The sequence below is a fragment of the Gossypium hirsutum genome, chromosome A09 (assembly GCF_007990345.1).
Source record: "Gossypium hirsutum isolate 1008001.06 chromosome A09, Gossypium_hirsutum_v2.1, whole genome shotgun sequence".
Taxonomy (NCBI): Eukaryota; Viridiplantae; Streptophyta; class Magnoliopsida; order Malvales; family Malvaceae; genus Gossypium; species Gossypium hirsutum.
Window position 1 is genome coordinate 8,750,987 of NC_053432.1, and position 24,133 is coordinate 8,775,119.

General features: G+C 29.5%; 1 protein-coding gene and 1 long non-coding RNA gene across 3 annotated transcripts; one reads left to right on the forward strand and one right to left on the reverse strand.

Moving 5' to 3' along the window:
* Positions 1-19,668: 19,668 nt before the first annotated feature.
* On the reverse strand, positions 19,669-22,169 carry LOC107888681 (MYB-like transcription factor EOBII). The gene is made up of 3 exons (XM_016812851.2): positions 21,764-22,169; positions 21,479-21,608; positions 19,669-20,238 (listed from the first exon to the last, which is right to left on the reverse strand). Exons 1-3 carry the CDS (start codon positions 21,897-21,899, stop codon positions 19,866-19,868), a joined length of 639 nt encoding a protein of 212 aa, XP_016668340.1. The 5' UTR covers positions 21,900-22,169; the 3' UTR covers positions 19,669-19,865.
* Positions 20,270-23,876, forward strand: LOC107888683 (uncharacterized). 2 transcript variants are annotated; one of them, XR_001681446.2, is made up of 3 exons: positions 20,270-21,377; positions 21,495-21,595; positions 23,364-23,876. It is a non-coding gene; the product is annotated as an uncharacterized lncRNA (long non-coding RNA). The 2 variants fall into 2 exon arrangements; XR_001681447.2 differs by having other exon boundaries at positions 20,277-21,377; positions 21,502-21,595.
* The last annotated feature ends 257 nt before the right edge of the window (positions 23,877-24,133 follow it).

Here is a 24,133-nt window from a genome sequence, read left to right on the forward strand (position 1 = left end):
ATTTTTTTGTCCTTTAGTGAAAGCCGGGCTCGAGCCAAAAATGCCTTACCTGAGGCCTGACCTATTTTTTAAACGGGCCTTATTTTTTGTCCAAGCTTATTTTTCGGGCCTATATTTTTGCCTAAACCCTCCCACATTTTGGGAGGGTCTTCGGACCGAGCTGGATGACCCGACCCATGAACAGGTGTAGCTACATGCAATTATATTATTTTGAAGTTTGTGTTGAGATTTTAGTTTTTAATTTTAATTATAATTTAATGCTTGATATTTAAATTTGTTTATTATTTAAAAATTATTATTATTAATGATAAGAAAATCATATTTAAAGCTTAATTAAAAAAATAATCCATTTTAAATATAACTAAAAAAATGAAGTATTTTGAATCTTAAAAGAACTACTCCAAAACTCAAATTTTTTATATATACTCTCGTACTTATATATATATATATGAGGTATATAACTAGTTTGTATCCCTTTGTAAACTTTATAATTTCTTTATAAAATTAATTTTTGTTTTAAAATCATTAACGAATTGAAAAAATAATGTAATAATAAAATGTTTTTAAAAATATTTAACTATTTTTAAAAAATATTATATTAATGTTAATTAATCTTAAAAATGTTTAATATTAAAATAGTACAACAATTCATCATGGTTTAATATTAATATTAATATTTTTATAATTTAAAAAATGTTATTAGTGATTTTTTTTAGGTTTTTTATTTTTATATTTTTAAATTAATTTATTTTAAATTTAAAATGGTTAATATTCGATTCTTTTTTATAATTTTATGATTATATATATGCTCTACTTCAATCAATGAATGCAATTAAATTTTATTATATTTGAAAATATAAATTTAATTTAACGAATGTTAGTAATATATGTCTTTTTTTTTAAATCTATATTTTAAGCTTAATAATTTAATATTGAGTAATTTTAATATTATAACCTTAAAAGTTAATTAAAATAGTAAAATCTTGAAATAAAGAGAAAATTTATTTAAAAACAATTTTATATTTAGTAAAATTCTAAATGAAATAAATTTAAACAAAAGGCAAAAAGTAATTTAAAAAAAAATTAAAAGATAATGAACCCACCCAAATGTCAAAAAATTATAATGTGAACATGAATAATTATTTTCTTCTTGAATCGGAACCTTATAATATAATAGATATCCATTAGTTTTTTTTACCCGTGGAATACTGTATATTTATTTAAATATATATATATATATTTATTTGATGAACTTTGGTATAAAATTATCACCATTTTATAAATATAATGATTAAAAAAGTGTAAAAATCTCATATAAGAAGTTTATAATTCAAAAAAAGTAACAAATATTGTCAGGGTTCCATATCTACAATGTAATGCCCTCAAAATTTTCAATTTCAAATTTCGTGATATTCCAGTAAAATACTGTGAGGTTTACTAAGAAGCAAATTTAATATTTTATATAATAATAATTACAACTTGATCGGGGATCTGACCTGACATCCAACCTGATTACTCGACCTATATAATAAAATTCCAGGGATGGAAAAGGGGTTCCTTCTTTTACTTCCATCTTTCTTAAAAAATAGGGGATACCCTTTTTTCTCATTTTGGGGATTTCCATGTTTACTTGATGCATTGTATCAACAAATATCAAAAAATTTACTTTGAGTTAGGAATTAAATTTTTTGAATTTTTAGTAGTTTTTGAAATTTTATTTAGCAAAGGATTAATATGAAAGAATTATGAAAAATGAGAATTTATTTTGGAATTTTTAGTAGCTTTATGTGGTTATTGGCCCAGAGGCAAAAAAAATAGAATAAGGAGGATTTATGTAGTTATTGGCGGAATCAGTATTTAGCTAATAGCCCAAAACCCATTATAACCTAAAAGTCTCTGTTTTTAGTCAGCAATAGCGGCCCCTAAAAGAAATTGGTTTATTTCTTGATCCATCAACATCATTTTGGATAAAGGGTGTCTATTTTGTCGATCCAAATTTTAATTTGATTTTAAAATTGGTCTTAACCCATCTTATAATTTATGTTTATCCAAATTTCATGGTATATGTTCATTCACGAGTATGCGTTATATCTGATTAAATAAATATTTTTGTTTATTAATGAAATAGTAATAATAGCTCCCATAAATAATTTAAGAAAGTTATTGAGTATAATTGTTATGCTATGGGATATAAAGCTCTTTTAAACATTGTGTATGCAGGTTGCTACTCGCACTTAGAAGTATCGTATTACGCTTTGTGCATTTGATGTGATAGTTGGTTATGACATATCATGTACATACTAGAGTATTGTAGTGTAACACTTTACACTTTGCACTTTGTTGTGATGGTTGGATATCTATGTAATCAAATGATTTTTTCATATCAATTATTTGGAGCCAAAGAACTAATGTTAGTTACTCATGAGTTTATAAGTGTGATATAGGTGATATATTGTGTGTGATGATATAGGTGACTGATAGAATGAATATAGTATAATTTAAATTAAGAGAAATAATGTGTCTTGTTTTTGTGATTTGATACTAAATATTAATGTAGTACTTATAGCATGCTTATAATTTAATTATTTGCATATTGTATTGATGGAAATTGTTAGAACACCACTTAGCTGTGAAAATCTCAGTGTCTTGATTTTTAATTTCGTGTATAGGTTATGGATATTTTGTGAGTTAATGATCGAGCAACATTGTCAAAAAATATACAATTTTTATTTTGCGGAGATGGTTTTTAGTTAGTTTATTCTTGGCATGTATTTAGGTCCATCAAATTAGTAGGTTGTTTTTATATCTGTTAAATATTTAGTTTGAGGAAAATGATTGTTGTATGTTTGGATTAAATAATTAATTTATTTGAGCTTTTAATTCTGAATTTGAAGACAACAGTTATCAAAGTGAATTTGAATTTGAAGATAATAGTTATCAATCGAGCATAAAAATGACACCTTATGAGGCTTTATATGGTCAAAAATGTCAAACTCCTCTATGTTAGTCAGAGTTGAGTGAAAGAAAGTTAGCGAGAACAAATTTGATATGTGAGACAGAAGAAAAAAGTTCAGTTTATTCGAGACTGCTTGCTTCTGACCAACAAAAGTCCTATGCTGACTTGAAAATAAAAGACATTGAATTCAAGATTGGCAATAAATTCATTCTCAAAGTCTCACCATGGAAAAAGGTATTGTGTTTTGGCAGGAAAGGAAAGCTCAATCCGAGGTTTATTGGGCTATATAAAATTCGTAAAAGAATTGGACCTGTAGCTTACTAGCTAGCTATGCCTCCAAAACTAGATAAGATTCATGTATCGATGCTACAAAGATATAAATTTATCCCTTTCATGTTTTAAATTCAGATGAAATCGAGTTACAGCCTGATTTGACATATGATAAAGAACAAATTAAGATTTTGGCTTGAGAAGTAAAAGAGTTGAGAAACAAATTTGTAACATTAGTGAAAGTAATGTGGCATCGTCATGGTAAAGAAGAGGTTAATTGGGAGTCGGAAGAAACTATGAAATCTCAATACCCTTATATTTTCTCAAGTAAATTTCGAGAATGAAGTTTTTTAATGGGGAGAGAGTTGTACCAGCCTAATTTTTTGTGGTGTCAAAAAAGGCGATTTCGTAACCCCATTTCTATAAACTAGTTTTGTAAATATTTAAAATAATATTAAAATTTGACCCCTCAAATTTGTCTATTAATTGCTTAATTTAGGTGCAGGGACTAAATTGTAAAAGTCCAATCGTTATAGGTTTTTAATTGGCCAAAGGCTTAGGGACTTAAGTTGCAATTAGACAGGTTTAAAATGATAATTAAACCATTTTTCAATTATAGTTAGTGGTTGATGGTGACTTAAGCTAATTAAACGTGATTAGCTTAATTAAATTTAGGTAATTAAGATTAATCATGGTATAAATAAGTGAAATTGGAGGAAGATGTCATCTTTTTATTTCTTCTTCTCCACTGTACATGCTTAAAAACCTAAGAAAGTCATTTTTGAAGCTTTAAACTTTCGGTCCTCAATTGGTATGTTCAATTAAGCCATTTTCTTGTAATTTTTATGTTTCCAAGGTCACGGGAGCTTGATTTAGCTAGCCCATGTACTAATTTGTAAAACTGTTAATGTTTTTTAAAGTTGTCATTGTTGATTTCTTGAAGAAATTGGTGTTAAATTGATAGATTTTAAGCTTAGATGTGAAAAACGCCCAGGTTGTAATGTTTAATTGTTAGTTTTAAAAATGGTTAAAGTGAATAAAATGTGAAATTGAGTTGAAATTTCTGTATAAGTAGATAATAGAAAGTGCCGAAGGGATGTAATTGAAATCAATTTTAAAACCAAGGTTAAAAAATTAGAAGATATAGTTATTTCGGTTTTAGGGACTAAATTGAATAAAATGTAAAAATTTAAGGGTATAAAAATGAAATTATATAGGTTCATAAATATCATGGTATAATGTATAAATGTTTAGTATTGATGAATTGTTTAAAATAATTGTTTAGATCAAGAAATGGATCAAACTGGAGATAATTGGGGAAAAGCCACAATTATCGATTAGTCCCTGATGATTCAACTTGTTTGATGTTTTTGACTAGGTAAGTTCATATGGTAATTGTTTATATAGGTTGTTGTGTAATTTATTTGTAATTATTTATGTATTTGGTTGTGAATTGGCTCAAAGAGATAGAATTGAAATAAATTCAAAAGAAATGTTTACATGTGTTAAAGATGACCATGTGAACTTTGTAAAGGTTAGGATATGGTTGACATGCCAATAGGGTATTTTGCATACTTGTACGAGGTTGATGATAGACATTATCGAGGTCCTGCATTTGTTGCAGATACTCAAATACATGTGACACAGGTTTAGCTCGGATGAGTAACCTGATGTCGTTTTAAAGGTTTAGCCTGGACTAGTAACTTGACATGTATATATACTCAGCTTGGACAAGAAATCGGAGGTGTCGATATAAAGGTTTATCCCAGACGGGTAACTTGACATGAATATATTTAGCTCAGATGGTCAATTGGTGTGCTATAGTTACTTGTGTATCCGAGTCCGTTTACTAGGGTTCATCAGGTGAAATAATTACATGAATTGAGAAATTGAAATAAATTATAATAATATTGATGATAACTTGGTAAAATGTTAAATTTGAGTTTGATCAAGGTATTGAAATATTAACATTGGCATGATATATGATTGTTATATCATAAGTTTCATTTAGAAGTTAATACTTACTTGTTGTTGTGTGATTTGCCATGTCTAGCCAAACTATGCCAAGTTAATTAGCTTATTGTATTTAATTGTAAGAGAAGGTAAGTTTTGTTTAATGCCTATGAACTTACTAAGAATTTTATATGCTTACCTATTTATTTTCCCTTTTCCTTGTAGATCGTTACCTTGTAGAACATGTCAAGTCGGATCTTCTCAGAGCTCACTCTATCATCAAATTGGTAGTATTTTGATCATTGAGTCAAGGGTTGTGGCATGTACATATGTGTCTTAGTATATACTTAAATTTATAAAAGTCTCGATGAGTTGGTAACTTGTGATGAATATGGTACATGATGATGATTTTGAATGTTCGGCATGATATGCTATATTTCCATGTTTTAAGTATGTGCTAATGAATTGTTATCTTAGTTCATGGTTAAAGTCATGAAAGTTTTGATGTTGAATTGAGTATGTATGCAAATGTGAGTTAGGCTAAACATGATTGACATAATTGAATGAAATGCTTGGAATCAAATATGTTTTAAATGATTATTGATGAAGAAATGTGGTCTAATTTGGATGATTAATGGCTATGTTTGAGGCTTATAAGCCATATATGTGCATAATGTGCCAAAGTGTGCGTAAGTGAAATGAAATGGTATGTTTCAATATGGTAAGGTATAGGTAAAGATTTATGTTTGAATGATTTGGTTGGTATGCCCTAATGATATAGAAATGTTTAAGTTTAATTGATGTTTAGGTAGTGAATACCTTGTTGAAAGGTTGAATATGAGTATTGAACTTGTTTAGTATGATTTTGGTATTTTTTGAATCAGGTGAAATAAAATATTTTGTACACAAATTGATAGGTTTGGTGGAAAGCTTGAAATAGGTACCAAATGGTTCATTTTTACCAAAAACAGACTCCACATCTCGACGGCCAACCAAACTCGTCGCAACGTCAGCTGACAGTGAGTCACGTTGCAACGTCGAGCGGCCTGAGGTCACGACGTGACAAACTATTTGGCAACGTCACGGCTTCAGCCATGAACTTTTACAACTTTTCAATTTGATCTTATTTCGTGCTTAGATTAACAAAAGAGCTTGAATAAGCTTGAATAAGAATTGGAAATGATTTATTATTGTAATTTAATCATGATTGAAGTTTTAATGCATGTGAAATATATATTTTTATTATATATTTGACTGTAGTTGCTCCGAAAACAAATGTAACATTCCATAACTCGAACACGACGACCGGGTCGAACAAGGAGTGTTACAATGGGGATGGTGGAAATTTGTTTTCTTAACTTTATTAAGGATTTCTTTCTCTAGCCATAGTTTTCTCTTACTAAACTCATAAATCCTAGGTCTTGAAAATATGAAAGCGATCAAGGGATTATGCTTAAGGGGTTATTTTCTACTTGATTTCAACAAAAGAACCAAGTATTGGGGTAGGATTAGGTTTAGATTTGAATAAAATGGGAAAAAAAGGGAAAGTTTTCCCTTTTACTTTGGGAAGGAACACTTATTTGCGGAAGATGACAAGCTTTTTGTCATCTTTTCCCATTTTAATTCCTTTAAAAAAAAACGAAGTCAAAAGTCAATTCTCAACATCTAAAATATCCTCATTTTAATATTCATAACATAATCTCGTGTGAAATGTCCGAAAATACTTTTTTTATGGAACACTTTAATCCTTTTTTAATCAAATCATGATTCTTTTTAACCATATAAAACAACTAGAACTTTTAAGCTTTGTAAAACATAATTACAATTCATTATGTAACCTTATTCATGAAAAAAATTCAATTTTGTCTAACATGAAAAAAATGAAAATTTGCAGTTTAGTCCCTATACTTTTCACTTTTATTCAATTTAGTCCAAACTAAAATTTCTTCCCACTTGTTCATTTCCCAATCGCATAGTACTTTATCAATACTCTTTAGCTCGCTTCTCCACCTTTGGAAAATTTGCTCTTTAGGTCATTGTACTTTTTAAAATTTACAATTTAGTCCCTTTTACCAAAATTTCATATTCACAAGCATTTTGGAAATTTTTATTTTCTATAAATAAAATTAATTCTTTAAGACTTCATTTAATACACTTGTTTTCAATTGTTCTTAGAATTTTCACTGCATTTAATCCTAAAACAATACCACTTATTGTATCGAAAATTAGGGTGTTACATTAAGTCTGAACTCTCTTTCTCACTCTATACTTAAAACAATCATCAATAAATCAAATCTAACTTCATAAATTCAAAAGTCTAGTGATTAGATGATGATCTAGAACTTGGAAACACTCAAACCTTTCACTAAAAACCATCAAGAAAATACAAAAATGAAAACTCCTCCCCCAAACCAAGATTGACATGGAAATTATGAAAATGGAGAGGAAATGAGAAAATATTAACTCTAAGATGCTCATGATAGGTAAAGAGATCATTAGAAAACACATTTACCTTACTTGAACCAATGTAATTGGATTAAAGAAGAGAATATCAGAGAACTTGAGAGAAAATTCTTTCGATCAATTTTGCTACAATCATGAAAATGAACTTCCATAACTATTCCCTGTTATAAAATTCAAAAAAAGGGCTTTCTTACATGCCTTTGGGCAAATTACTTTATAAACCCTTCACATGCTTTTAATTTCTAGAATTTACCCTTAAGACATTTACCCACCAAATTATGACTTTCTTACAAAATAGTCCATCTCTCGAATTTTTTAATTTTTTAATTCTGTTCAATTTAATTCTATTTTATAATGGAAATTCACTATAGTGTGTTATAAAAATCACCCGATACCCATTCTCAAAAAACTCTCTTAGTTGAAGAATACAATGTTCCAATTCAATCCAATATGATCCAAGGGATTAGATAGGGATGATTTGATTCACTCCGATTCTCTAAATATGTTTCCCTAAGTGATATGACCTTCATTAATGGGCTAGATATCATCCACATAATCAGCATAGCTTTATACATGGTTCAATAAATAACCAACAACATAACTATGAAAATTGTCTTAAACAACTTTAGTGGTTAGGGAGTGGGCACTCCCTCAAGCACTCAATTACCTTTTCCATATTTTTCTACAAGATCATCACTAATCATATTTACCTTACTTGAATAAATGGAATTGGATTAAAGATTAAAGAAGAAAATATCAGACAACTTGAGAGAAAATTCTTTCGATCAATTTTGCTAGTATCGTGAAAATGAACTTCCATAACTATTCCCTCGTCTAAAATTCAACAAATAGGAATTTTCTTACATGCCCTAAGGTAATTAATTTATAAACACTTCACAGGCTTCTAATTTCTAAAATTTACCCGTAAGGCATTTACCCACAAAATTTTGACTTTCTTATAAAATAGTCCATATATCAAATTTTCTAACTCTATAATTCTATTTAATTTAATGAAATTTAATAATGGAAATTCACTATAGTGTGATATAAAAATAGTTTGATACCCATTCTAAAAAAAATCTCTCAGTTTAACTTATCGAAACGACTTAAATTTTCGCTTTTAGCATTGTATGAATTTTCTCCCACCAGACAATTTTGAAACATTACAAATATATAGATTTGTATAATTACTCATAGATTCGAATGTATTCTGTTAGATTTTACCGTTTCATCGAAATCTAACTTAATATTCACATATATGGTCTCTATGACAACACCAAAAATCCAAACTTATAGGCTTTGATACCAATGAAGATTATCACATAAATAATCTATAAACAGTAATAATAAATGAGGAATCAAATTTATGAACTTCCAGGATAATTTTATGTGAATTGAGTCTTAATTTATTGGTCTAATACAAGATCATGAAATGAAAATTGTTAATTTTTCACCATTTAAATTCTTATTAAATATAGAGAAATCCGATTATTACATTTAAAAAAGAACTTATTTTCTCTGTCGACCTTAAACTCGATCCATTATCAATAGATATTTTGAATAGTGAAATATTAACAACATAATAGTGCAGAATACAAATTTCTTTTAAGGCAGAATGTTGCCATAGAACTTTGGATTGTGCATTAGCTCATTGGAAATGGCATAAGATCAATAACTTAACTTATTTCTTTTTTCTTGCAAAGTAAATATTTGATGTAATATTTGAAAACCATGGCCGACAAAACATGTGAATATTTTCCTTTACTTTCACATGGAGGTTCTCCGTTTGCTGTATTCATATGATTTTCCGCACATAAAACATGTGATGAAAATCAAATGAGTGGCTCAAAACTTTTAGCTCTTTATTATTTTTCTTATGTTTTTAGCAAGCAATTGAAAGCTCGTCGTCCTTTCTTTTATCTTTAATTACCTTACAAAAACATTGCGAAATCCCATTGAATAAGTGTCATTAGGTCACCTTCTCAACCCTTATTTCGGATAAAAAGTTGGGTACTAACACTTCAAGTTCGGTACACTCTAAAATTTGCTAGCATTCCAATTACCTAACTCTGTATTTTCTCATGCTATAAGTAAGATATAAATATTAAAATTTAATTAAGTTTGAAATTATATATAAAACGAAACATAATGATAACTTTCTTTTATCAATAACACTCTTAAAAATTATTCGAATAAAAATTCGATAATTTTATAAAATTCGGGTTTAGATGTGGTAACAATATTGAGCCAATGAGATATGAAATTGAATATTGCATATTATCGAAAGGAGCATGTGAAAGACTTGGTTGCGAACACTACAAAGTGTTAGGTTCACGTCGGGATTCAAAGGTTTGCATGGCAAAGCAATGCAGTGCACCAGTTTTGGAAATAAATGGGATAAAGGCAAAGTTGAAGAGTGCTATTTTTCTTATGTTATTGCCCTTTGAGTATCCGCTTGTCGATTTTTTAATGGCTTTAGTTAGGTAAACTATTATGTCATCCTGAACTAGAAGTCCAAGGCTTTACCATGAGACCGCATGTCTGTTTGGTATATGTGAAAATTCTTCAGTAATATAGTACTAAGATATATGAAAATTCATATATTTTTTTAACAATTTATAGTTTTTAAAATAAATTAGAGATAATTTTTCATTAGTGGTCACTTTTAGATTATGTTTGATAAATTATTGAAAATTTTCATCTCGCTGAAAATAAAAATTTTCAAAATTTAATATTTTAAATGCATTTGATAATTATTTTAATTTTTTACTTAATATAAAATTTTTAACAAAAAAGTGTTGATTAAGACTTAATCTAAAAAATATTAAGTCAATTTTATTTTATTAAAATTTGAAATAAATTATCATTTTTTTTAAAAATGAGATATTCAAGTTACCATACTTATCTTTCAGCCAAAACTAACCAAAATAATATAAAATGTTATATTGATAAGATTAAAATTAAAAATAAATAACATTTAAAAAAAACAATATTTACTTTTATCAAATAACATAATTATGTTCGGTACTTATATTTACTAATTTACCGAATAATTTTCTAATATAAATTCAACACCTATAAAAGTTTAGCAGTAAAAATTTAGTACATATATTTTCAGCACTTAAATTTTCAGTTTATCAAATATACCCTTAATATTGATAAAAAACAATTTTATCAAGGAAAAAAATTAAATACATACAAGTGTTTTTAAAATTTTACTTATTTGAATTTTTAAATTAATTTCTAACATTTTTTTTCCTTGCTAATTTTATTTGTTATAGTTACATTTAAAAATTTTATAAATTCAAATGAGGTGAAACAACCAGATATTAATTACTAAGAAAACAATGCTTGAAGGGAAGTGATGATTGTAGTATCCAGAAAATATGGCACTAAGATAAGAGCAAAGAAAACAATAACACAAAGAATTGTTTACACAGTTCAGTTTTCCTACGTCTGCAAAACATAACTCAATAAGTAAATCCATCTTTAATCTCAATACAACAAGTAATTCGAGTCTTATCACACATTGTACAGAAACATCACTTTTGTACCTAAAGATCTAAGTTATTCACCTCTAAATTCTCCCCCTAAGAACTTAGGTAGAAAACTATACTTGTTTACTCTCTCAATATGCACTTTCAAATTGCATTCCACAATAATTAAATAAGTACTTTCAATCCTCAGTAAAAGTCCTATACATGTCTCAAATTTTTAAGAGTTTTGAGACTTGCTACCATACTAGATATCAGTTTCAAGCAATTCCCCTATCAAACAAAAGGCTAAAATAGCAAGATACAATATAATAACAAAGACCAATGTCAAGTGCACTTTGGATATATGTCTTCAATGTATCCGGATCCAACATCCACAATTCAATGGATCCAATTGTTTGGTCCAATCCGATCCAATCTTTAAGATAAGTTGCTTTAAATATATTGATCTTCATAGATGAGCTCTCATACTTCCATAATACCAACATCATTCAAAGCACAAAGTTTTTGTTTCAAAAATTGTCAACTCCAAACATGACAAGTAATATGGTTTGTCACAGTGTTAGCCATAGTGGTCAACCCGTTTCTTAACAGCAGTAACAACAATCACTCCCCCTCAGCACAATTCCCTTAAGCAATAAAACTTCCTTAAAATATAATTATGCAATTTAACTAGTAATTGCATAAATAATTAAAATACTATAATTATATCTAAGATGATGATAAGAGTATATGCAAAAAAGTAAAACCATTCAAACACCAATAAAATTCCCAAAGTTCAATAGTTAAAACCATTCAAACACCAATAAAATTCCCAAAGTTCAATAGTTATAGATCATTAAAACAAAAGAACTAAAAGTATGTAACAACAAGGTAAAAATAACAAAATAATGTAACAACAAGGTAAAAATAACAAAATAACTCTCATTAGGAGTATCAACAAAAATCAAGCAGCATCACGTCATCGTCACTTACAACTCCAACTTCTTTCTACTACTACAACTCCTTTTTTTTTTGTCAAAAGAAGTGCCAATACATCACTATCTAGGTAAGTGAGCAAATCATTGTGCTTGTCAATCTTTGTTAATTTGTGACTTTGGTACTTTTTGCACTTTAATCCTTTATATTATAATTTAGTTTAATCCATTTGTTTATCATTTGTTGTACTATGTCATTTAATCATTAGCTAGCTAGACTCATTTATTTGCATGCTTTATCTTTGTTAATTCGTCATATCATCCAATCTCCTTTGAGTTCAATACTTAAAATGCTCTAAGTGCTACATTGTACACTTACAAATATTATAGTTGACCTATCACACTTGCAGCAAAAGTCACATTTCCATTTGTACATCTTTTGTGTAATTTTCTTTGCTCAGTGTGTGCACACCATGTCACGATGACGTACCAAGCTTGCGAAACTTGTTTAAGGCCATACAAAGCCTTTTTTTAGCTTGTACGCATAGTTTAGGTAAGGTGGTCTTCAAAGCCTTTTGGTTGAGGAATCATAAACATTATCCTTTAGAAAACCATTGAGAAATGCACTCTTAACATTCATCCGATAAAATTTGATGTTAAGATAAGTGGCTACAAAAAGCAACATTGTAATGTTTTTAAGTCTTGCAATAGGTGCAAAGGTCTACTCGAAATCTATCCCTTCAGCTTCAGTGTATCCTTAGGACAAAAGTCTTGTTTTTTTTTGTGATTAATATGCCAATATTCATCAGTTTTGTTCTTGAAAATTTAATTGTGTCAATGATGTTGTAATCAGTAAGCTTTGACACTAGTTTCCAAACTTCATTTTTTTCAAACTGCTGAAGCTCTTTTTACATAGCTTGAATCCAATCTTCACCCTTCAAGACATCTTCAACATGTTTTGGTTCAATCTTAGAAGTGGCAGGAAAGTCTCAAAATACCTCAATAGTTTTTCTTTAGTCTTCCTCTAGTTCGAACCCAATAATTGATATTCCCAATGATGTCATTAACTAAATGATTCTTTTTTACCCTACAAAAGGGCCGAGGTAGCTTAGCATCTTCATCTCGATCATTCTCAGTGCTAGGTTTAGTGATCACTTCAGCATCATCTTTTCTATCTTACTCCATCATCATTCACTACCATATTGAATGATTCCATAACCTTTTGAGTTCTTTTATTGTATACTCAAAAGGCCCTTCTATTACTTGAAAATTCTGGAAAGATTCTTTCATTAGTCTTTGTATCAAACTTACCCTAACTTTAAGATGTAGCAAGTACTCCTAAATACATGAAAATACTTGAAAACTAATTTCCTCCCCTTCCACATATCATAAGGTGTCATACAAGTCTTTAGTCTAATAAAAACTCTATTGATCACATAGGTTGCATTATTTACTGCCTCAACCCAAACCTTATGAGCAACTTTTTTGTTGTTGAGCATTGCTTGTGTCATATCTTGTTGGTGTGGTTTTTGCATTCCACAACTCCATTTTGTATGGTGTCTTAGCAGTGGAGAATTCATGTTTGATCCCTTTTTCATCATGGAAATTGGCAAAGTTTTCAGTCTTGAATTTGCATCCACGATCACTCTGATTCTTCTAATCATCCTAATGATATGGCCTTTTTCATTCATAAGTCTTCTACATAATTTATTGAAAATTTCAAAGGTGTAAAACTTTACCTAATAAATCTCATCCATGTGTGCCTTGAGAAGTCATCTATACACACCAAGACATAGTGTTTCCATTTAATGCTCTTAATTTGCATATGACCAATGAGATCCAAATGTAGCAGCTTAATTTGTGGAGTAGGTTGAATGCATGATAACTATTGATCACTCTTTATGTGTTGCTTTCCTTTCAAACATCCATTATATACTTTAGGAATGGCACCACCTAGCTTTGGAATTCCTCTTATAGCATCATATCTCACCAATATTTGAAGCCTTTTTGTAAAGAACATGGTCAAACTTCTCATGACAAAACTCCAAGTCAGAAAATATAGCTTTATTGCACATAATGTATTAAACTAATATGTAGTTGTTATAAAAAGTGCTAACCACTTTTATGATCTTATCATTTGACTTTGATGAAACTAGGCACTTGCTTTTGGTGAAATTAACAAGCATGCCTTAGTCACACAACTGACTAATGCTTACCAAGTTTGCTTTCAGGCCATCTACTAGAAACACATTTTTCAATTTTAGCAATCTAAGAACTTTGAATGTTTTTTTCCAAGGATATGACCTTTCTTCCCATCATTAAATGGAACTCGACCAACATGATAATCTTCAAAATCAAGTATGATTATTCACATGTCATGTGATGAGAGCAACCATTATCAAAATACCAAACATCATCCATTGTAGGCTTTAAAGATCAATTTGCTACTAGTAAACACTTTAGATCTTTCTTCTTCTAGAAAAACTTTTTCTTCTTCACATGCAATGTGCCAAGTTAAATGGGCGTTGTGGTAAGCATTGCGCTTTTCCATCTTAGGTCATATAACATTTTGAAACATCATGGTCTAATATGACCAAGTACACCACAATAATGGCAAATAACTTTATGTTTAGATTTTACTATCTTCTCAAGTTAGATCAACACAAGCTTTCCATAGCATTAGCCTTGATCATCATTGTGATTTGCTTCCTTTACAAAATTTGTTACATTTTTTTATCATAGCTATCCCTTTTTCCATATAGCTAAGTCCACTTTTTCCTAGACCTCTCCTACAGTAACAAGTATCTCATCAATTTTATTAGCAATTTTGTTAAACTTCTCGAGCATTAGTATGGTTGCATCTATGTCTTTCTAGATTTTCTCCAAACTCTTCAGCAAGCAAAGATTTCTTTTTTGTCTCAACTTGTTTGACTAGTTTAGTATTTTCTTTTTTCACGTGAGTGCTTTCTTGCAACAGTTTAGTATTCACACCACATGCTCTTCTATAGTCTATTTTATCATTATCAACATTAGATATTGTAGCGACACTAGTTGTAAATGCCACATAATTACTCAAGGGATCTTCATTTGATTCAAAATTACTAGTGGAATCTTCACTCTAGATCACACATAATGATTTTTTTCTTTTTCCTTCAGGTATTAGTACACTCAGTCTGGATGTGCCCAAATCTGTGACACTAATGACACTTGACTCTTTTCTTCTTCTTCTTCTTCTTCTTCTTCTTCTTCTCCTCCTCTTTTCGCCTATTCTTTTATAACTGCTTCTATGAATTTATTTTTGAGGATCATTATGGCGGTTTCAAACTTCTTGAGTCTCTTATATTGGTTCTTAAAAGTTTATTTTGAAGTTTTGGTTAAGCAAAGCAATTTGTTCTTGAAGATCTTACATTGCAATGGAGTCAGCAATGGGCACTAGATTTGTCACTTGCAAAGCAATACTCCTTTCTCCTTTGGTTTTTCTTTATTTGGATTCATCTATAGGTTCATTTTAAAAGTCTACAGTGATCCAATTAGTTCATCAATCCTTAGGCAATCTAGATCTTTTGCCTCATCGATGGTAATAACTTTGATGGCAAACCTCTCAGATAATGATATTAACATCTTTCTAACTTGGAGTTGGAATATTCATTTCCAAGAGCCAACGTTTGATTAGACAGATCACAAAGCTTTGCGTGGAATTCACCCATAGTTTTAGAATCTTACATTCTTAAGGTCTCAAATTTAGCTGTTAACATACGCAACTTAGATTGCTTTATTGTGTTGGTTCTTTCATAGGCTGTTTCAAGGGTGTCTCATGCACCCTTAACAGTTTTACACTTTGAAATCCTTTTAAATTCTTTTGTATTAACACCACAGAAGATAAAATAAAGAGCTTCAGAATTGGTTTGCAAGTTGTTTTTAATCAATGGTCTAAACTTAGGAGTTTTTCTTGCTTTCATCTTAATCATAGTTGGTTGTCATCTAATGAGAGTAGAACTCCTTGCTTTCTCATTAATAGACTTGATGAAAGCTTTCATTCTCGCATTCTAATAAGCACAACTGTACCCTTCCAACATAGAAGTATGAGTAATTGAAGATCCTTCCATTTTTAATAATTAACAACACTAGGAAACACCACTACCTACATTAAGTGGGAAGCTTTGATACCAAATATTGAAATGGCCACTTGCTAATTGTTAAGAAAATAACGTGCTTCAATAGAAGTGATAGCTATAGTAGCTACAAAAGATAGCACTATAATAAGAGCAGAGAAAACATTAAATAAATGATTGTTATGCAATTTGATTTCCCTACATTTGCAGACCTTAGCTCCATGAGTAAATCCACTATCTTTAATCCTAATACAACAAGTGATTCAAGTTCTATCACACCCGTTTATAAAAACCTCACTTTGCACCTAAAGATCTAGATTAATCACCTCTAAGTTCTCAGAGAACTTAGACAGTAAACAAAACATGTTTACTTCTTCAATATGCACTCTCAAAATTGTTGAAAAAAATCCTGTTCGAAAATGATTTTCTTGCACATTGAAAAAATAAAATTTTTGAAAACCGATTCGATTTGTGATATTTATAGTAATAAACCATTTTTTGAAATCGCATTTGTGTTTTCAACTAGACAGATCCTTATCGTTCATGGCATTCAAGCAAACAACCTTCTCCACTATTCTCGTACCATGAAATGCTTCGAGTGTGGGCTCGAACGATTCGAATCATACACAAAACCAGAAATAATTTTCTTTACTTTCAGTGTGAAAGCAAAATTTCTCTCAATAAAAATCGGTAGAATTATTATTTTGGGAAATAGAATTTATACTTAAGAGAATAAAACTCTCACTATTTTCAGGTAGAATAGTAATATCTTAAAATTTTATTTTTAGCTCTACTAGTGCCATATATTTATAGGGAGAAGAGGTGAAACCCTAGTTAAATTTTAAAAGTCTATTTCAAATAGAAAAACGAACTCTTAGTCTAGCTAGGAGTATAGGTGGCAGGACCCAAATTAAACAAACTAGGGTTCGTCGTCCCTTCCTTTAAACATGAAGGGCTTTTGGGCCTCTCCTATATCGGGTCCAATTACAAGTACTTATTGGACTTTTAACCTAATACTTTATAATTTAATCCAACTTGATATTTGGTTTTCTATTTTCCAAAATAAACATATTAAATTAATTTAAATTAAATAATTTTCCAATTAAATAGTTTTCTCAACCGAATTCTAATTCCGTTAAAATCATGATGACTTCACCGTAAAAAAATTCATGAGAAAATATATTTAATATTTCTACATTCAATAGATTTATTATGATCAAATGATTTATTTCAATTTTTGAACTTCATTTAATTTGAAACCATAAATTCATTTCTAGGTCATTTTCATTTTTATTTCACTTTGGAGAAAACCACATTCATTTCCAAATGTTTCTCATTTCTCTATTTTTACCATTTCTACCCATTTCTGTTCATTTAATTCAACATGCAATTTATTTCTAGTTTCAATGAGCTAGCAAAGGGATTGGTTGAACATATGCGATTAGGGCTCAAATGATTTATAATTAAGTTCCAACTTTTCGTCTATTCATTATAAACTCATTTAGTCATAAAGTCATTCAACTATAGTATCGTGATTGAGCTCTCCCTAACAACATACTATTACGATAACAGCTCGATCAATGCTCTTCCAATGACCTTTTGAAAAGTGTGTTACCCTCATACAATATCTTTAATCTCTTTTGGATAAATTTGCTCTCCTAATATGATCTTATTTTATCTCATGTAACCATTACATCTTCCTCCAAGAAAAGTCAACTCCTATCAAATAGTAATCAAGTCATTCATCACAAAGACGAACAACCCATGACCACATTTACTTTTCATCAACCATTTAATGCCAATGAGAGGATGTCATTTACCAATATCTTGGGCTATGAATTCTACTATTGTGAATGACGTTACATATTGCAAAATTCATATACCCAACACACTAGCTTTCGGTTCCTTATCTATTTGAACTCAAGCTTTTACTTACATCAAAGTATACGAGTTACGCATGCATAGTTCTCATCCACTCAAGATTAAGATATGCCACACTTTGAATGTCACAAGTGAATAAATCCATAAACAGATTCAGAACCTATTCTTCTTAGGTCGAAGTCAATGTACTTTCAGTCTAGTCAATCACATTTATCCTCTATCTTTTGGGAATCATCCGCTCCAATGCCCAAGACAAGGCATCTCCCCAATTGGACTTGATAGATGGCATAGTAATCTTTCAATCGGTTTGCTCATTTTCGATTAGACTAAGGACATGTTTAGGTTCGTCTACTAATATAAGTTATCTTTTTGTATTACGATCAGACTACGTAATACCGCTTATTATTAGTTAAACATTAGACAACCAATCAACTAATTTTTGCTTTACATGAAAAAACAAAGTGAGGACATTATACAAATGTATTAATGTAATTCATGAATAATTTTATTAATCAATCTATTTGAAAAAAAAACTACAAGCGTATAAGTGATTCAAGTCCTATCATACCCTTGTATAGAAACCTCACTTTGTACCTAAAGATCTAGATTTCTCACCTCTAAGTTCTCAGAGAACTTAGACAGTAAACAAAATATGTTTACTCTTTCAATATGCACTCTTAAAATATGTTCCATAATGAACAAATAAGTGCCCTCAATCCTAAGTACAAAACATATACAAGTCTCTCAAGTATATAAAAGTTTCGAGATTTGCTAACATATTAGAGATCAATTACAATCACTTCCCCTATTATATGGTAGCTAAACTGGCAAGATATAATATAATAATAAAGACCAATTTAAAGTGATTTGGTTGAGATCTGTCTTTAATGTTAATCCAATTTCCACATTTCAACTGATCTAATTCCTTGATCCCATATAGTCCAATCTTCAAGATAAATTGCTTCGAATGGATTAATCATCATAAATCCATACTTCTGTAATATCAGTAACATTCAAAGCCCAAATATTTTATTTAAAAAATTGTCAACTCTAAACATGAAAATTAACAGAGTTTGTTGTAGTGTTAGCTGTAGTAACCACTACCGTTGACATTTCGACAATCACTTCAAAGCACTTACCTCAACAGAATGATACATTTAAATATCTCTATATCGATACGGATCAATACTAAAATTTGAAAGAACATGTAAAAATCAATTTTAGTCTAATTATTATTGTAATACTTTATATTAAAAAAAATTGTTGATTAGATAAATTTCTTATAAAAATGTTTATAAGTTAAACTAATTATGGAAAGAATTGAGAAATACATGTTAGGTAACATTTTAGAAAACACTTGTATGATCAAAAAAGTTTTAAAGATATGATTGAATATGTTGTTGTTATAGTACAACATAAAGTAGTGACATTTTTATGTTTAATTTGTTTCAAATAAAAAGTCTTTTTTTTTTCTTAGGTTATTGAAAATTCTAGATTCTATACTAAATTTTATAATTGGGAAATTTGTATTGTTTTTTGTGTTCCTTCTAATTGTGTATGTATGGAATTTATTGGTTTATTTACATTTCAAGCAGATCATATATATATATAAAAGTAAGCAATTAACTGAAAACTCTCATACATATACAGATGTATATGTATGTATAGGTGGATATATATTTATACTATTTTGAGATCCTACTACAAGCCATTCTTAAACCAAATTAACATATTGGAATATAAAGTCCAATTTTCAACCTCATCTATAGACAGCTCTATCATTATGCAATAGAAATTTAATTTTAATTAATGTCCATGTTTAGTCTCCATTAAGCAACTGCATGGACCAGAAATCCTCCATGCTCCAATAGCTTTCATTATTCGGTTGATCGACTATGTGTTGTTGTTGTGGCTGCTGCTGTTGTTGTTGCACTTCTTGTTGTTGTCCGGGAAATGGCTCCAAGTTGCAGTGGTTAAATGATGACATTGGAGAGTATGTTTCCATGAAACTTGTAGAGCCATTGCAAGGCAATTGGCTTGTGCTTGCTTGGTGATCAAGTAATTCTGGGGTACTGATATTAAAAGAAAACATTTCTGCTTGTTTGTTGATGTGTTTCTGGATTCTAGTCCTCCAATAGTTCTTTATTTCATTATCTGTCCTCCCAGGCAGATGCTTTGCTATTTTTGACCACCTACATGTACATATATAATGCAATTTATTGAATTAAAAAAATATAGAATGTCAAATAATTTTGTTCTTGTCTTAGTTCATTTTTTTTTATAAATAATGTGATGTTGCAAAATGCAAACACCAAATTTAGTTCAAATAAATCATATAAACACTTCTTTTATATATTCTATGATAAAAAAAATCAAGAAGTAAGAGATATATTATAACATAAATTCTAAGGTTTTTCCAACAAATTGCTCTCTTTTTCCAACAATTTCTTCAATAAAATAATAACAATGTAAAATTTAAAATAATGATCCAACAAATATGAAATTAGAATCTATTTCCGGAATTGCGATCTCACTTATTAATAATAAAATAAAGGGAAACCTAACATGTATTTGACAATCCAAAATAATAAGGTTTATGTCAACTTCAACCAAGTTAAAATATTTCCTTAAAGAAGTCCTTAACATGTGTCCAATTGGGAAGTGTTCAGCTTAAAATGGTAACCTTTTAAATTTCCAATCTGTTTAGTTAGCTGTACCACTTTGATAGTTATTTGTCACACAGATGATTACCTATACATATTGGTATGACACAAATTTCTTTTCGTTTAAAAAAAGTCACAAATTTCTTTATTATATATATATATATTTAATATATAATACCTTTTTATAATAAGTGAAAATAAAAATCTATGGAAAGTAGGTCCAATATATAAAATTTAAAGGGGAAAACGAACAAGAAAATCCACCATTTAAAGCAAAATTCTTGTGGTACAATTTTAAACATAGATGGCAGCCAGACCTCACAAATATATAATCAAAATTCAAGAGAAAAAAAATAAAAAAATCAAGAATTTTTGGTAGCCATGAAAAATGCAATTACAGAGGTAAATTTTATGAAGAAATTATGGCATCCACAAAAAATAAGAGCCATGTGTTATAAACCTTTTTTGTGGTTGAAAATAAATTAAACCCCACGTTGCCAAATCCTCAAGATATAGGCAAAAAAAAAGTTGGCAATTTTTTGATGTACAAATGCTTAGGCTCTAGAGAAGTGCACTTCTCTTTTTTTCTTTTCTCATAATCAAAATTCAGAATGAAGTGTACTTCAAGTGATAACACACAAGAATGAAGAAGTGAAGAAGATCAAAGGGTAAGAGGGTTTTATATTTATTTGTTTCTATATGAATATTGCATGTATTGTTTTATATATATATATATGGAGGACAATAGATTATCATAACATGAGCTAACCTATTCCCCCACTTAGCATGCAGTTCCATGATCAAGAGTTGTTCTTCGGGAGTGATATTGCCTCGACGAACGTCCGGACGAAGATAATTCAGCCAACGGAGCCGGCAACTTTTTCCGGTACGTTTCAACCCTAACAACACAATTTTTTTATCATTACATTTGGGTTACTATCAAAAATTGAATTAGCACTATATGTATGTATGTGTGTGTTGCAATGAATTAGCTTCTTGTATGATTCATGAAAGTTTTTTGAAATTAAGCTTAATTTAATTTAAAAGAAATTACCAGCAGCTTTAGCAAGATTATTCCAAACACCTTCACCATGAGTAGCAATATAGTTGATGAGAATCAAATCTTCTTCCATTGTCCATGGCCCTTTTCTCACTTCAACATCTTGGGATTTGCATGGTTTTTTATCCATTTTTTTGAAAAATTAAAGAGAGAGAGAGAGAGAGAAAGAGGAATTAGTAAGATAGCTAGAATGTATATTGATTTATATTTAAGAGAATTAAAAAAAGGAAAAGAAAAAAGAAAAGAGAGAGATGAAGAAGAAAGAGGGAGAGAATGTGATGGAAAAGAAGGTAGATGGGGTTTATATAGAGCAAAATTAAGAAGATTTTTAGTAGTAATCTTTGTTGCTAATACCATTAGAGAAGAGATTTTTGACCTAACTATTGTGTTAATTGTACCACATGCATGCGAGGCCTCATATTATAAATTTAATTTTTAGTGTTAACATATTAAAGAAATTATCATACTTTTTAGGGTTAATAACTTCGAAGTTATTAAAGATAATACATACTCTTAAGGTCTAGTAAAATTATATAATTAAAAAGTTAATATGAAGTAATTTCGTAACTCGTGATTTGTAAAATTATTATTTTTACCTCTAATATGTAAAAAACGAACTCTATTACTAGTTTCTTGTGCATGTGGCATTTTATTAATATACCTAGACTTTTTACTATATTTTATAAATAATTATTATATTTACATATTAAGTTGAGATTTAAAATTTTTTTAAAAGTCACTTTCTTATTTCAAATTAAGTTTAGAGGGACTTATAATGCAAAAAGGAAAAAAATGAAAATAGCAAAAGATTGTAAAATATACAATATAGGGTTCTTGACCCCTTTTTCTTTGTTTTTTTTCTTCTTTTTCGCCATATATTATTGAACATTCAACAGTGAAAGATAAGCAATTAAATTTTAAACTTTCATAAGAAATAATGGGTTTTTAATTAAAATAGAAACTTCAAAAGAGACTATTAGTGTTTGGTTTGTAGAATCTGAAAAAGTATACATAATATTTCTAAAATTAATAATTTATAGCTACAACTTAGAATTCTTCGAAAATAAAAACAATTTTGTAGTTAAAATTAAACTATGAAAATGGAAGTGTGAAACTCATAAAAGAATATATGAAAATTTGCAAAGATTATGAGATTAAAAAATATGAGCTTATTCGAAAAAACACTAATTACAACAAGGAGAGAATGACCGAACCTGAGTGCTGATAATATCCTAATCAACTTGAACAAATATTCTTTTGTTGTAGCAACCTAGCTAACGTGTTATGCAGCCTTGAGGATAAGGACCAGCTTACACAATGATGATAAAATTCATCTCATTTGACAGAAAGTTTGGTTACTCATTTAACGTTCACCCTGTTTTCTGACTTGTTTTGAGAAAGCATGCATACGACATCATTGTTGGAAACTTCTCATAGCTTAGTTCCTAATTCAAGGAAAGGCTACTGAATGGTTGAAATAAGTTGTAAAAGTAACATGTTTTAATCCCATTCTTAATGCATTTTTGGATGATTAATTATGTAAATTAGTGAATTTGATGTTCCTAATCCTTTAAATTCTTGTTTCTATACTTAGGAGAGCATTTGGGAGCAAAAGGAGCCAAAATCAGATAAATAAAGCTGTTTCCAAGATCCACACGGCCTAGGCATTTCCTCATGGGCTAGCCACATGCCCATGTCAGCCACACGGGCTGTCTACAAGCCCATGTGCCAGCTAGTGTTGATATCACTCTTTGTTTCCCAAACACGCGGAAAAACCCAATTTTTAAGCTTTTTGAGCATTCTAAAGTCTATAAATATCAATTAGAAGAAGACCTAAGGGAGCACGCGAAGAAGATCGAAGAAAAGACTAGAAGAACGCCATGGAATCAACTCGGAAGCGAATCTCCTTTAAGATTAAATATCTCCATTAATTTCCTTAGAAGTTTTATTGAGTTTCTTTATGTCTTATTGTTATCCTAATTTTGAGATGTTTTCATTCCAGATTATGAACTAAATTCCCTAGATACCTCGGGTAGATGAAACCTATGATGAATCTTATTATTTGAATTCTGATTTACAGTGGAGCAAAAGCCCCTGTTTAAGAGTAGATCTAGCATAATTTAATGGAGTTGCATGCAATCCTAGAAATAGGACGACATAAATCTACCAGATTAGAGTCAAATCTAATAGGGAAATCTATAGATCGAGTTAATCCAACGATAGGGGTTTTAATTAGAAAGGGATTTCAATTAATCAACCTAGAGTCAGTTGTTCTTACTCTTGAAAGAGATATTAACATAATTTAGAGATTTCTACAGATCAAGGCACAAGTGAATAAATCGTTTAAATCAGATTCAAAATAAT